The 13,218-nt window shown below is 38.1% G+C and overlaps 1 protein-coding gene across 2 annotated transcripts; it reads left to right on the top strand.

Moving 5' to 3' along the window:
• The first annotated feature begins 1,653 nt into the window (after positions 1-1,653).
• On the top strand, positions 1,654-9,848 carry cdc16 (cell division cycle 16 homolog (S. cerevisiae)). 2 transcript variants are annotated; one of them, XM_017410374.3, is made up of 18 exons: positions 1,654-1,859; positions 2,039-2,093; positions 3,097-3,194; positions 3,402-3,440; positions 3,546-3,683; positions 4,015-4,174; positions 4,317-4,411; positions 4,630-4,763; positions 5,107-5,186; positions 5,266-5,315; positions 5,393-5,466; positions 5,555-5,680; positions 6,134-6,286; positions 6,677-6,746; positions 6,853-6,914; positions 7,836-7,971; positions 8,188-8,278; positions 9,048-9,848. In XM_017410374.3, exons 1-18 carry the CDS (start codon positions 1,812-1,814, stop codon positions 9,302-9,304), a joined length of 1,866 nt encoding a protein of 621 aa, XP_017265863.1. In that variant the 5' UTR covers positions 1,654-1,811; the 3' UTR covers positions 9,305-9,848. The 2 variants fall into 2 exon arrangements, with proteins under 2 accessions (XP_017265863.1, XP_017265864.1); XM_017410375.3 differs by having other exon boundaries at positions 1,655-1,859; positions 6,677-6,740.
• The last annotated feature ends 3,370 nt before the right edge of the window (positions 9,849-13,218 follow it).

Consider the following 13,218-nt stretch of genomic DNA (forward strand, 5'->3'; position numbering starts at 1 on the left):
CTGGCAGCATCCCCTGCCATTCTGAGCTGGACGTAAAAAAGAAAACAAGCTTCATTAAATCCATCATTATCTCCACTCTCAGTTAATGAGGTATACCTACAGAGCCCATAAGAAGGAACTCACCTATCATTATATCTGATTCTGAACAGGGCTCAGTCCAGACGGGTGGTAATGGCTTCTCTGGTGGTGAGGAGCAACGGCAAAGACTTTGATGTTCAAGCGAAATATGTAACGCAGATGTAAAATATGTTGTGTGCCTAATATGAACAAAGATTATCTTTGAGTAATGAAAAGAATCAGACATGACCCGAGGGACACATTACAGAGCTCTGTACAGAGGTCTCACTCCACCGTATTTTCCTGTCATGGAAACGGGCTTTGTTTTGTTTTGTTGCTCTTCTTGGTCAGTTTTCTCTTTTTTACTTGTCTGCCTGTCACTATAGTCCTTGCAGCTGACCATTTTCAAGCTAAGGTTAGTTAGTTAGTTAGTTAGTTAGTTAGTTAGTTAGTTAGTTAGTTAGTTAGTTAGTTAGTTCATGTTTTGATTGGTTAGTTGGCTAGTTACTTGGTTAGGTGGTTGGTAGGTTGGTGTTTGACTGGTTGGTTGGTTTGTTAGTTTGTAGGTATTTGATTGTTGAAGTCATATTCACTTCATAAACACCTGAATCTGGTAACAAAACCTTTTTTTTCTCCTAAATTGACTGTCAGGGGAAAAAAACAAAAGAGATATATCAAGAGACATTTAACACTCTTTTGCCTTTTTGGTGTTTTCTGTCTCTTCCATCGACACAACTCCACTTATTAAACAAAACAGAGAGAGCGTGTGGAAACCTTTTACTGCATATAATTCATTCATGAGAGCTCTTCATATGAAGTAAGACAAGACTGTGGCAGGAAAGGTGGGGATTGGTTTGGCTCTGTGAGCATCTGTGGGGAGATGGTAGCTCAACAGCAACTCCTAAAGTTTTAGCTTGGTTTAATAGGTTTTACATTTGTGGAGATAATAAAATAAACGTTAGTGACAAAATTAAGTGATGGTTCACTTTCAGAATACTAAACAATTGTTGCACTAAAAAGCCAAAGATGTAGTGCACAAAAGGGAGTTGTGACACGGTATTATGTCTTGATCTGGCTTTTTAAAACTCAGTTTAGCAACAGAAAGGGTTTTAGTGAACTGATCTTTGTCTGAAGAAAAAAAAAAGTTATTTAGTTGGTTTTTTTTTTTTGATTCTGCTATTTTTCTTGTTTTCGTGAGAAGCTGAATCACCAATAACTGTTTGTACATTTTTGTTCTTGTTATAAATATGTACATAAAATATTTATTTATTTGTTTATTTGGGAGGGAGGGGGTTGTTTTTTTGTGAAGGTTTTTTTGTAATGACTACGTGTGTCCAGCAGAGGGCAGAAAAGCATTGTAAAAAAGATCGATATGCTCCGGAGTTTATGGTGAAAACACTAATAATTTAGCAACAAAGCTATATGTTTCTGCCACTTTACTACATTCTGATTTGTTATTTTGATTGCGAAGAACAAACGTGTTTTTTTTTTCTTTTTTATCATTTCCATAATGATGAGCTCTGATGAAAGTATTTTACAGAAGAAAAAATACTGTCAAGATTGAAGCGGAACTCAAAATCCAGGCGGTGTTTCTTCAGGACACATTTTCGCCAAACACTCGTTGCGGAGAGAAGCCGCGGATTTGACTTTTCGTAGCTAGCAAGCTAGCTCGTACTGGATAATGCACACATTTCTCTGTCTCTATGAATGTCTTATCTTTAACACTCAGAACGTCCACTTTTAGGTAATTCGAGATGAATCTTGACAGCCTTAGAAAACGAGTAAGGCAGTACATTGACCAGGTAAGAAAACTGGAGCTTTTTCTTAGTTTCTCTTTGGCGCTAACTGATGCTAGATCTTTACCAGTACCTTCCCACTTCACCAGCGTAGCAAATGAACAGTTACACATAAATAAATTAGAAAAACTGTGATAACTTTGTATTTGTATCACTCTCACCTGCCTTTCTGTGTTTGTTCACAGCATCAGTATCAAAGTGGTCTGTTTTGGGCCGATAAGATAGCATCCCTTTCTCATGGTGAGTAAAATGTAAACTAGTCGGTACACCAGTTACTTTGTCCGTCATTCAGTTATTATAACATAAAAACAAGCTTATACCTGGGCAGCTTCTTTGCCCAGTGGGTTTTCTGTCGAGCTTCCTCTGAGGCTTGGTGTGGAAACACATTTGTGGCTTTAATGTTCTACTAAGGATCGTTTATGAGTGTAATCAAGTTAAATGCACCGGAGCAGGGCTTCTTCAGAAGAGAAAAGAAATCAATCAGGCCACTTAGAAGCACCTACTGACCATTCAGAGATCGTGTCTCTTTGCTGCTAACTGTTTTCCTTTCTCACACACACCAATCTGATAAAAGCTCTAAAGTTTGTTCTTGTCCATATTTGCAAGTATCATATATTTAAATGAAAATTCTTTGTTTCCCTTGTATTTTTGTTCTTAGCATGTTTTTTATCGCCGTTCAATAATATGTAGCTGGAAAAATGGTGCTTTGTCTTGCATTGTACTGTAACTTTAAATCTTAATTTTTGTTTTCGTTAATAGTTTGTTGTTTTTTGGAAAGATGTAACTGTACATCCAGGTTTTCAGCCAATCAGCTACGTTTGTTATAAAAACTTGGAAATCCGGGTTGAACACGTTCCTGGCAACATAATCAGACAACTAATGTGATCTCAGTGGCAGTATATTGTGTTGCAAGATAAGAAGTTTTCCTGAATGAGAGGTTTTATATGGGTGGGCAACATGTAAATACAAGCGTAACCTCGTTTATTATTTTCCCATTTGTGATAACACATCATCAACAGAAAATCCCCTGCTTTTGCCTGCAAACAGACTAAATTGTTTGCACATTCTCCTGAATATCTCTTGTATTTATGTGTGAAAACAGCTTTTGTTTTGCATTACTGGATTTTTAGGGGGGGACAAAATAAAATATGTGGTTTTCTGATTATATCTGCATTGTGAAACCACTCAGCAAAGACTTTGTGGCATATAATTTTGTGACCTTATCTTTTCGTTTGGCTTGCAGAAGATCCCCAGGATATCTACTGGCTCGCTCAGTGCCTTTACCTCACCTCACAGTACCACAGAGCCTCGCATGCCCTGCGTTCACGAAAGCTTGACAAAGTGAGTTGCATGCAAATCTCTGCAAGACGCTGCACAGGAAGCTGAGTAATGAGATCAAAGTTTAAACACAAAAGGCAATATATCAAAAATGTATTGCAAGCTTAGGCAGTGGTTTTAAATTTGAACTAACTTAGTCACAGAAAAGGTAATTCGCACCATATTTTTATGTCTGTCTCTTGTCCTTAACAACACCTTTTGTTCACACAGTTGTATGGAGCTTGTCAGTATCTTGCTGCCAGGTGCCATGTAAGTTAGACCATTTCTAAAAAAAACTCTTACATATAACTGCAGGTAATAAATGTGTCAGACATTAGTAATCTCGTCAATATTTATTTGTTTTTGTTTTAATAGTATGCTGCCAAAGAGTTCCAGCAGGCCTTGGATATCCTGGACGCGGAGGAGCCAGCCTACAAGAAACTACTGGACAAAAGTGGAAAGGAGGACAACGAGACAGAGTCTTCAAAGGATTGGGGGATGTCCCCTGCCTCTGTAAGTTTGGACTTATATGTCAGTGTTAAATTGCTGATGTCGACACTGATTATGTTGCAATCTTACCAACTAAAATCTTATGAATATGCTTTTGGAAGCATTGGACTGTGTCCTAGCAGCAAGTGGATATCAAGAAGAACCTTGCTGGAAAATATTTGATTTTTATTTTTCCTCTTTGCACAAAACGTGATCAAAAAGTTGTTGTTTTTTTTTAATCATTGTCAGTCCTTATTTATCTTGTTAATGATATGAAGATCACATGACTTCTTAATAATATCGTAGACGTTTACTTTCCTTTGTTTTCACCTTTCCTGTCTGTGGTGAATTTCAGATCAGTAGCTCCATCTGCCTCCTGCGGGGGAAGATCTATGATGCTATGGACAACAGACCTCTGGCCACCTCCAGCTACAAAGAGGCCTTGAAACTAGATGTGTACTGCTTTGAAGCCTTTGACCTTTTAACATCTCACCACATGTTGACTGCACAGGAAGGTGAGGTTGAGCTATTCAGAGGATGAGGTTTGGTTTGTTTTTGTTTTTTTTTCTTTTCCAAGTATTTTATGTACCGTTTACCCGTGAAAACCCATATGATGGTTTTACATTTAAATTCAACTTTTTGTTCTTTCTGCATTAGAAAAAGACTTCCTTGACTCGCTTCCTTTTAGTCAGCAGTGCACTGAAGAAGAGGAGGAGTTGTTACACTTCCTTTTTGAAAATAAATTAAAAAAGGTGAGCGATTTGGGTTTTTTTTTTTGTTTTTTTGCTTTTCAAACAACACTTTTCTTGCCCATACATCTTGTACATTTACAACATATACAAAATTTCTGGGACTCGATGTTTCAGTGCATGAACATATACGAACATTCAAGTATTTGTTTATTGTAGCGCCCTTTTGTACGCTTTTTCTCAAGACTCTTTTTCTGGTTTCTTCTTCTGTCCCTCTGTAGTATGACAAGCCCAGTGACTTGGTAGTGCCGGAGATGGTAAATGGTCTTCAGGACAACTTGGATGTAGTCGTGTCTCTTGCTGAGAGGCATTATTATAACTGTGACTTCAAGATGTGCTACAAACTCACATCAATGTAGGTGTACACAGATGGGGAAATCTGTCATTTATGAATAGATAAGGAAACTCTGCAGTGTTTTATAGAACTTGTTTTTCTTTGTAGTAGTAATGAGAGTGTTCTAGCCATCTATTTACAAATATCTTGTATTTGTGAATTTAAGTCAACCAGCAAAAGCAGCATTTTTTTTAAAAATAACTTTATCTGGAAATTTAAACTATTTGTTATTACCTAATGGCAAGTTTGGATTTTTATCCTTTTTTTAAATTATTTTAATCTCACTAATGAGTCTTGTTATTCTAAGCAGGCAGTTTTGAAATGGGATTTTAGACGCATAAATTGATGTTTGTTTGTCTTTCAGGGTGATGGTAAAAGACCCTTTCCATGCCAACTGTTTACCAGTTCACATAGGAACATTGGTGGAGCTTGGAAAAGCAAATGGTAAAATACATTCATCTGCAAATTTTTCATATAAAATCTTAAATTAATTAGTTTTGTGTTCTTTTTTTTCCCTCTGCAGAGTTATTTTACCTCTCACACAGACTTGTAGATTTGTACCCTAACAATCCAGTAAGCCTTTTTCTGCTTTGATTTGTTTACATGTAATGATTTTAGCATCCATCATAACCAAGTAAACCTTTTACCAGGTATCCTGGTTTGCTGTTGGCTGCTACTATCTTATGGTCGGCAACAAAAACGAACATGCTCGGCGTTACCTTAGGTATGCTATTCATCAAAAGGAACTACAGACCTGTTTTTTTACACTTTGCTGGATTTTTACTGAAACTGTTTCTTTGGATCCACTGTAGCAAAGCCACCACTCTGGAGAGAACTTATGGTCCTGCGTGGATTGCCTACGGTCACTCATTCGCAGTGGAGAGTGAACACGATCAAGCCATGGCCGCCTACTTCACTGCTGCCCAGCTGATGAAAGGGTGAGTAGATGACTGTTATTCTGGAATAATCTGTACTATACACTTAATATATAATAATCTATCCTTTCAGAGTAAAGGAATAGAATGAAGCTTAACAAATTCTTAAACAAATGTCCTCTGAAAAGTTACCATCAACTTCATATAGCAATTAATAATAATCACACAAGTTATGTTTTTAATTAATGCTATAAACGCAAACAGACCAAATGATCAGATTACCCTTTTTGGACATTGGTGTTTTTAAATCAATTTTACTTAAATGACAAAAGGCCTTATATACTAAATATTTTCAGCAACTGCATAAAGTTTGAGCTTATTCATTTGTAAGTATTATTAATAACTGTCTGATTAGTTTGTGAAATGTTTCTTTTTATGTGTTTTATAAATGTGGACTGTTGTTATTTAAACATAAAGGTTCATTTTTACAACATTTACTCCTTTTGTTGTCGTTAGTTGTCACTTACCCATGCTCTACATCGGACTGGAGTACGGTCTAACCAACAACTCCAAGCTGGCAGAGCGTTTCTTCAGTCAGGCTCTAAGCATCGCCCCAGACGACCCGTTCGTCATACACGAGGTGGCCGTGGTTGCATTTCAAAATGGAGAGTGAGTACACTGCTGCTCACACACAGTGACAGTCCTCTTATTGGACACAAGGTTTATGAATGTTAACTGCAGCACAAATAAGTGTTGTGGATGTTGTTACTAAGGAGTGGCATTTATCAAAGGTCTGTTTTAAATAATGACCATCTACCAGCCATGTACAGCAGAATGACTTTGTTTTTAAACACACTGTAAATTAAAAAGATTTAAATATTTTGTATTTGCTTGTTTTACCACTAGGATAAGTTTTGTTTCTTTTTCAGTAATTTACATATATTGATTTTATTACTCATTTTTATTAAATGTACTTCTCAAAAGCCCTTCAAAAAGCCCTTGTGTTTTGTTGTATATTTCCACGTGTTGTAAGAATGCTTTTCTCCTCGTATGTTACAGCTGGAAGACGGCAGAGAAGTACTTTCTGGATGCAATGGAGAAGATCAAAGCCATAGGGAGTGAGGTAACAGTTGAGTTTCTTTAATTTGTTCGATCAGCGTAAAGCACATCTGTAAACATGAACAGTTCTTAAATGAAAAGCAAAGAAAACTAATCGTTCCTCTTAATAATTTCAGGTTACTGTGGACAAGTGGGAGCCCCTGTTGAACAACTTGGGTCACGTGTGTCGAAAACTTAAGTAAGTGTGGAGCCACTAATGTTGCGTTATTTAAAAAATGGCACCTCTCACTGTGTGGTGACATTATTATTTTTTTATTATTTGTTGTGAAAAATTGACTTGAACCTTATACACAAGCACAGTAAGGTGTAAAAAAAGAAAAGGTTGTTTGTTCATTGCCAGACCTTGTCTGAACATATTTATCAGCCTTTGATAAAGCAGTAGGAGCTACAGTGCACAAAAGTAAAACCTAGAGCAGTCATTTATAAGTATGTACTATAGACGAAACAGCTTTAAAACTGTATACATCTTCCCTCTGAAACGGCTACATTTATAACACCAGGTGAGATAGGAGAATGTGTGCTTTGAAATGTAGATTTTAGAGAGTGAGATTAATGGTGACAGAAGTGGATGCATCATATACTGAACCTGCATCTTGCATATGACTTCACTTTTTACTATTAAAATAATGAAAAAGTAGATAATAATGCAATTACCATTCATGGCAGTAGTATTGTTCTTCTGCTCATAGGACAATAATTAATTTGTTGAAATAAGATGCAAGCAAAATATATGTGTAACCTGTTATTGATTCATTTTTAATGTGAGTGATGAGTGTGCAGTACTGGCTCCATTCCTCATGAGAGAAAGTAAATTGAATTATTTGTCTTTAAGAATATTGCGTCCGCTTTCAGTATTTTGAAAATAAAATGGCAAACACTGCAGCTGTCAGTGTTCTGAGACATTCGTTGATCATGGTGCTTACAAAGATTTATTGGTCATACTGTAATTTCATCAGTAAACACAGGAATGAAAAGGTTATTTAGGTCTAACTGCGCTCCCAATGTGACACATTTTGCTACATCTCTGCAACCGTCTGCCTGTTAAATTGAACTGAATCCACGAATGAACAACATTGTATGTCATCGTTTTTAAATCCAGAAAGTACGAGCGGGCTCTGGAGTACCATCGTCAAGCTCTGGTGCTGATTCCACAGCACGCCTCCACTTACTCAGCGATAGGCTACGTGCACAGCCTCATGGGGGACTTTGAAAGTGCTATTGACTACTTTCATACAGTAAGTTTATGGAGTATTATTTCTCAGCTTCCTTCAGTCCTAATTCACCTCACTGAGATTGGATAAAATAAACTTACAGACATAAAATCAAGTGTAAAAATAAATATCTCAAATCAGGAAACAATTTGTGACAATCCAAAATATTTCATGTTTTAATTAATCCTCATTCTTTTCAGTCTTTTTTTATTGTATTGATTTTCTTTTTTCTTGGAACAGGCTCTTGGACTGAAAAGGGACGACACTTTCTCTGTGACAATGCTCGGCCATTGCATTGAGATGTACATCGGTGACACAGATGCCTATATAGGTTGGTTTTGTTTTGAATACTATGAAAACTATATCTAGTTTTTAATCATTTAATCACCTTTTGTTCCTGTCTAGAGGTGACAACGACCCAGTATGAGCAACTCATTTCCGCTAACTCAGTTTCTCAGTAAAGAATCTAGGATCTAGATGATCTAAAATTAAATGATCTAAACTAGAATTTCCAACAAATAATAATAAGAAACTTGTGGACAGCAGAACTTTCTGTAGGTTCAGTAACTCTAAGGTCGTAGTTACCTTGCTTTTTAAAGAGATATGCTGGTGTTTTCTGCTTTGTTGCGATACACCCACCATTTGTATAATTTGAAATTCTGAGAATTTTTTTTTGTTTTTTAATGTAGATAGTGACACTAATGCAGACAGATAGTGTGATAGTCATTCACACTGCAGATGTCGTACCAGAAGGTGATGCAGCTGTACTGTCTCCTAAGGAAGTGTATCCTCCGCTGAGCTTTCCTCAAAACATCTTGAAATTTCTGCTATATATTAAAATACTAATACAGCTAATCAGCCCAGGTTTTAGGCTGTTTTTGGACATAAATCAGAGTGCTGTGGAGGGTCTTTCATCCCTGCACTAACAGATGTAGATAATAGTGTTACAGTAATATATAATAAATGTGGGTTGCAACATTCTCACATGGAAAACAATGTCAGGATACCTGCAGGACCTAAGCCTTAGGTGTGTAAAGCTGCGTTTATACTGTGTTATATGTTAAAGAAAATGTTTGTTTTTTTTCTCCATTTCCTCAAAGGCACAGACATCAATGACAAGGTGCGAGGCAGCTTGAACACGCCAGCGCTGATGAAGATGTTGAACACATCAGAGTCTAGCGAACTTCTAGCCGAGCCGAGGTTGGAAGAGACCAGCGTGACGCCATTGGGAACTCCCGTGTCCAATCAGGACAAGATGATGCTGGAGACACCTCTTCGGCTCTCGCTAACCCTGGAGTGTAGTGACATGTACGAGAGCGACATGATGTTGGACACTTTATCAGACACCAGCACGTGATCTCGTCCCGTCAGGAGGTGGAACTGTTGTAGTAACAGGTTGTCGTAGATACACATATCCAAGCCCAAGGACAACATTCAACCCACAAGTTTTAACAGGTGTCCTCCACTATGTGGATTCCCCCTTTTTGTGCACTATATAGTTGTCTTAAAGCAACAGAATAGAACATACAGTTGTGAAGGTTTTGAACAGAGAGGTTTGTGAATTTGTACTCAATACCGTGCGTATACCAGAATAACTTTACAGAATGCACTTTAAAGGGGTAGTAATTAACACATGCCTTGTTTAAGAGGTTGAAAATGTTTTACACTGGGAACATGTGGGCCTTTGACTCCTGGTTGACAAGAACAAACACAGCCTTGCACCTCAAATCACAAGTGAAAGATGACGTCACTTGTTATTGTCTGAGGCAGAACCCTCCCTGCTGCTTAAACCTGTGGATTCTCACTCTGGATAAAGTGCCAGCTAATTCTAATAAAATTTTGGTGAATAACCTTGTTTGGTTATCCTTACAATAAACCATACATTTATCATAAAAAAAACACTAAATTTGTGTTGTGTGTGTTTATGTGTATGTTTTGATGTCCAAGACCATCAGGAAGAAGTTTAGTGAGAAGGTGACAGCTGTTTGTCTGGTTATTCGTAAATGGAAGTTAAATAAAATGACCAATCGCGCTTGTTCTGGAGCTCCATGCAAGATCTTGCCTCATGAGGCGAAGATGAGCATGAGAAAGGTGAGGGATCAGCTTATTACTACACAGGATGAGCTCGTTAATAACCTGAAGGCAGGTGGGACCACAGTTTCCAAGAACACCAATTATAACAACTTGCCCTATATGGAGCTCACACAAGGCCCCTTTATGTAAGAAGGCACTTGTCCTAATGATTCAGAGAAGGCTTGTGAGAAAATGCTGTGGTCACATGAGACTGAAATTAAGGTCTTTGACCCACCATGTTTGGTGGAAGACATGACTGAAGAATACCATCCCCACAGTCAAACAGGTGGAAACACCATACCTCACCATGTTGAAAAATCAATAGATGGGGCCGTGTATCCTAATCTTGGACGAGAACCGTCTTCAGCCAGAACGTCAAAAATAGGTTGTGGACGAGTCTTCCAGCGTGATGATGACCCAAAGCATACGGTCAAGGGAAGAAAGGAGCGGCTAAAGTTGAAGCACACTAAGTTCATGAAGTCGCCTAGCCAGTCTCCAGTACCTCCATTTAGGAAAAATCTGTCCAAAGAGCTGTAAGATTTAGCAAGTCTGTAAAGAGGAGTGGGACAAAAATCAGAATCAGAATTCTTTATTTGTCATTGTGCCACGGGGGTATAACAAAATTGTTAAATAAGAAAAATAGAATAAAAGCAACAAAAATAAAAACAACAAAACAGCACTGTTCTGATATTGCACATAAAGTAGATAGGCTATTGCACAATCCCTTCTGATATGTGTGCAAACTGGTGAACAAGCACAAAAAGTCTTACTGCTATGAACGCCATTGAAGGCTTCTTCACAAAGTACTAAGTCATGTTTTTCTTGAGAATTAAATTTTTTTTTTTTATTATTCACCAACATTTGAGGATTAAATTCGTGTTTCACCCAGTGACAAACAAACAGATTTTTAACTTTTATGTTATTATTTTTTTCATGATTTTTAGCCTTATTTTGTCTCTCTTTGAAACAATTAAAAAAATTAAGGTCCGTTCATTTCTTTGTAAGTGGCCATAATTACAATATAAGCAGTGTGTGTGTAAACAGTAAATTATACTGAAGCACTACTGGAAATGATTTTTGTACACAAAGCTGATTAAAACTGAGCCAGGTCAGAAACTTTTTTGAAGCTGTAATAGACACCCTGCAGCAGCAGCATCCTCCCACAGGTTGTGTTGTGATTCGGGGCGGGGGGCGTTTCTCCGCTTCTAGACAGTCTTTTCCAATGGAGCAGGTGTGGTAATTTGAGGAGACATGGGGTGTACTCCGTCTAAGTCCACCGGCACGTACGCGCACGACAGGGTCTGTCGGGACCTGGACACCTGCTCCACGTTCGTCCCCAGCCTGAAGAGCTCCGTGTCCTCACCTGAGAGACCCCCGGTGTGTTTGGAGACCAGCGGGAAGCAGGCTTTCCTCGACGGTGAGTTTACGGTCCGGCGGTATGTTCAGATTATAGCAGAAACCCACCTGAGCTCTTCTCTTTTTAATTTTTTTAATTTTTATCCGGTTCAGTTCCCGGCCGGGATGTCCACGGCTCGGTGAGCAAGTCGTCGAACCGTGAGTCGTCCCGTTCGACCCAGAGCAGCCTGAAGCCCGGCCGTCCGACCCACGAAGCGGACAGCGACACCGGACTCCAGCCGGCTCATACAGCCTGAGCCCACACCAGTGTGGCGTTCAGGTTAACGCAACTTTTTACTAAGACACCTAAAAGGGCGACTTCCACTTACTGTATCTATGTCTTGATGTCTGATTGGTGAGAATTTGTTTCATGCTCATCTTCAACAAAATAAACAGTTTGCATTTCTGGATTATTGTCTTTGGGAAAGCCTGCTTGCTTCATTAAGAGACCAGTTTTGAGGTCTTTGGGATTATTGACCTGTTGGAACACCCAGTTTGCCCAGAATTAGACTGCCTTTATGATGATTTGAGGTGAAGTTGAAGAATTTGGAGGTACACCTCCATCCTTGTCATTCCATTAACAGTACTTTTGTTCAATGCACCAGTAATACAGCATGATGCTTCTGCCACCGTGCTTGAGAGTTGGTACAGTGTCCTTAGATTTGAATACTTCACCATAACTCCAAACACACTTCTTGTCATAGTGAAACAGCTCAATTTTTGTCCTGTCTGACTATAAAACCTCTCCAGAAGGAATTTGGGTTGTTTAATGAGCTTTAAAGTGCTGTGTTAGGAGCAAGGGTTGTTGGCACCCGCTCAGGAAAACTTGCTTCATTGTGGACAGTGACTGGTGTTTCAGCAGTTTCCAGTTTATGGCAGGCTTGAGCCTTGGTGATTCCTGGATTGTCCCCTGAACATCCTTCCTTTTATCTGAGGGTGACAGATGATGGGTCAATTTAGTGAGTGCTGTTAAACAAATCCTGTTTAATGCTGGCACAGAGAAACTAACAGCTGCAGCCAGTCATAATCACTAACAAGAAGTCCCCCCCCCAAAAAAAATAAAATAAAATAAAATAAAAATAATAATAATAAAAATTCTACAACATTCAGCCCCACTAATTAAAAGTTGTACATTATAAATGTGCCATCTTAAGGGCTTTTTGTCATGACATCATTCAGTTTAAAATTTTATTGTTTGTTTTTAGAAGACTATATGACACAGCACCACCTTCCCTATTTGAACTACGGTTCATTTACACTATAAAGCTTAGATTCACAAATCAATTGCCCAAAATCAGAGGTGATAGAGGCATTTCAGTGGTGGAACAGATTATGGCTGCTCAGACTGTTTATTATTTTAAATCTATGCTGAAAATCCATTTCTTTATACTGGCTGACAGTTCTATTTGAGCAGGATACCTTGGCTTTCATTGTACACATTTATTTTACCTTATTTTTTACTTTAGCTTTATTTCATTTGGTTTTATTATTTTATTGAATCTCAGTTTATTGTTCTTATGGCCTGTAAACTGCTCGCTTTTAAATATGCTATAGAAATAAACTTTAATTTGGATCAGAGAAAATCCACAATAAAGTCAAACTTGAGTACCTCACCCTAGAGAAAAAAAGGTTAAAATAAGTCATTAAAGCACAAAATCATATGATATTTATGTCCATGACAAATACCTTTAAACTTATGACTGCAACTATGTGCAAATCAGCAACTAAACACCCAGTGATCCATGTCCTCGGAATCAATTTTTTCACCTCTCGCGATATTTAGCTTCTATCCTCTCGCGAGAT

Source organism: Kryptolebias marmoratus, linkage group LG6 (genome assembly GCF_001649575.2).
Source record: "Kryptolebias marmoratus isolate JLee-2015 linkage group LG6, ASM164957v2, whole genome shotgun sequence".
Taxonomy (NCBI): Eukaryota; Metazoa; Chordata; class Actinopteri; order Cyprinodontiformes; family Rivulidae; genus Kryptolebias; species Kryptolebias marmoratus.

Excerpts from the sequence above, each read along its gene's own strand:
- cdc16 (XM_017410374.3), top strand. The coding sequence starts at position 1,812 with ATGAATCTTGACAGCCTTAGAAAACGAGTAAGGCAGTACATTGACCAG. Across the intron at positions 5,187-5,265 it reads GGAGCTTGGAAAAGCAAATG|AGTTATTTTACCTCTCACAC; the intron begins GTAAAATACATT and ends TTCCCTCTGCAG. Across the intron at positions 8,279-9,047 it reads TGACACAGATGCCTATATAG|GCACAGACATCAATGACAAG; the intron begins GTTGGTTTTGTT and ends ATTTCCTCAAAG.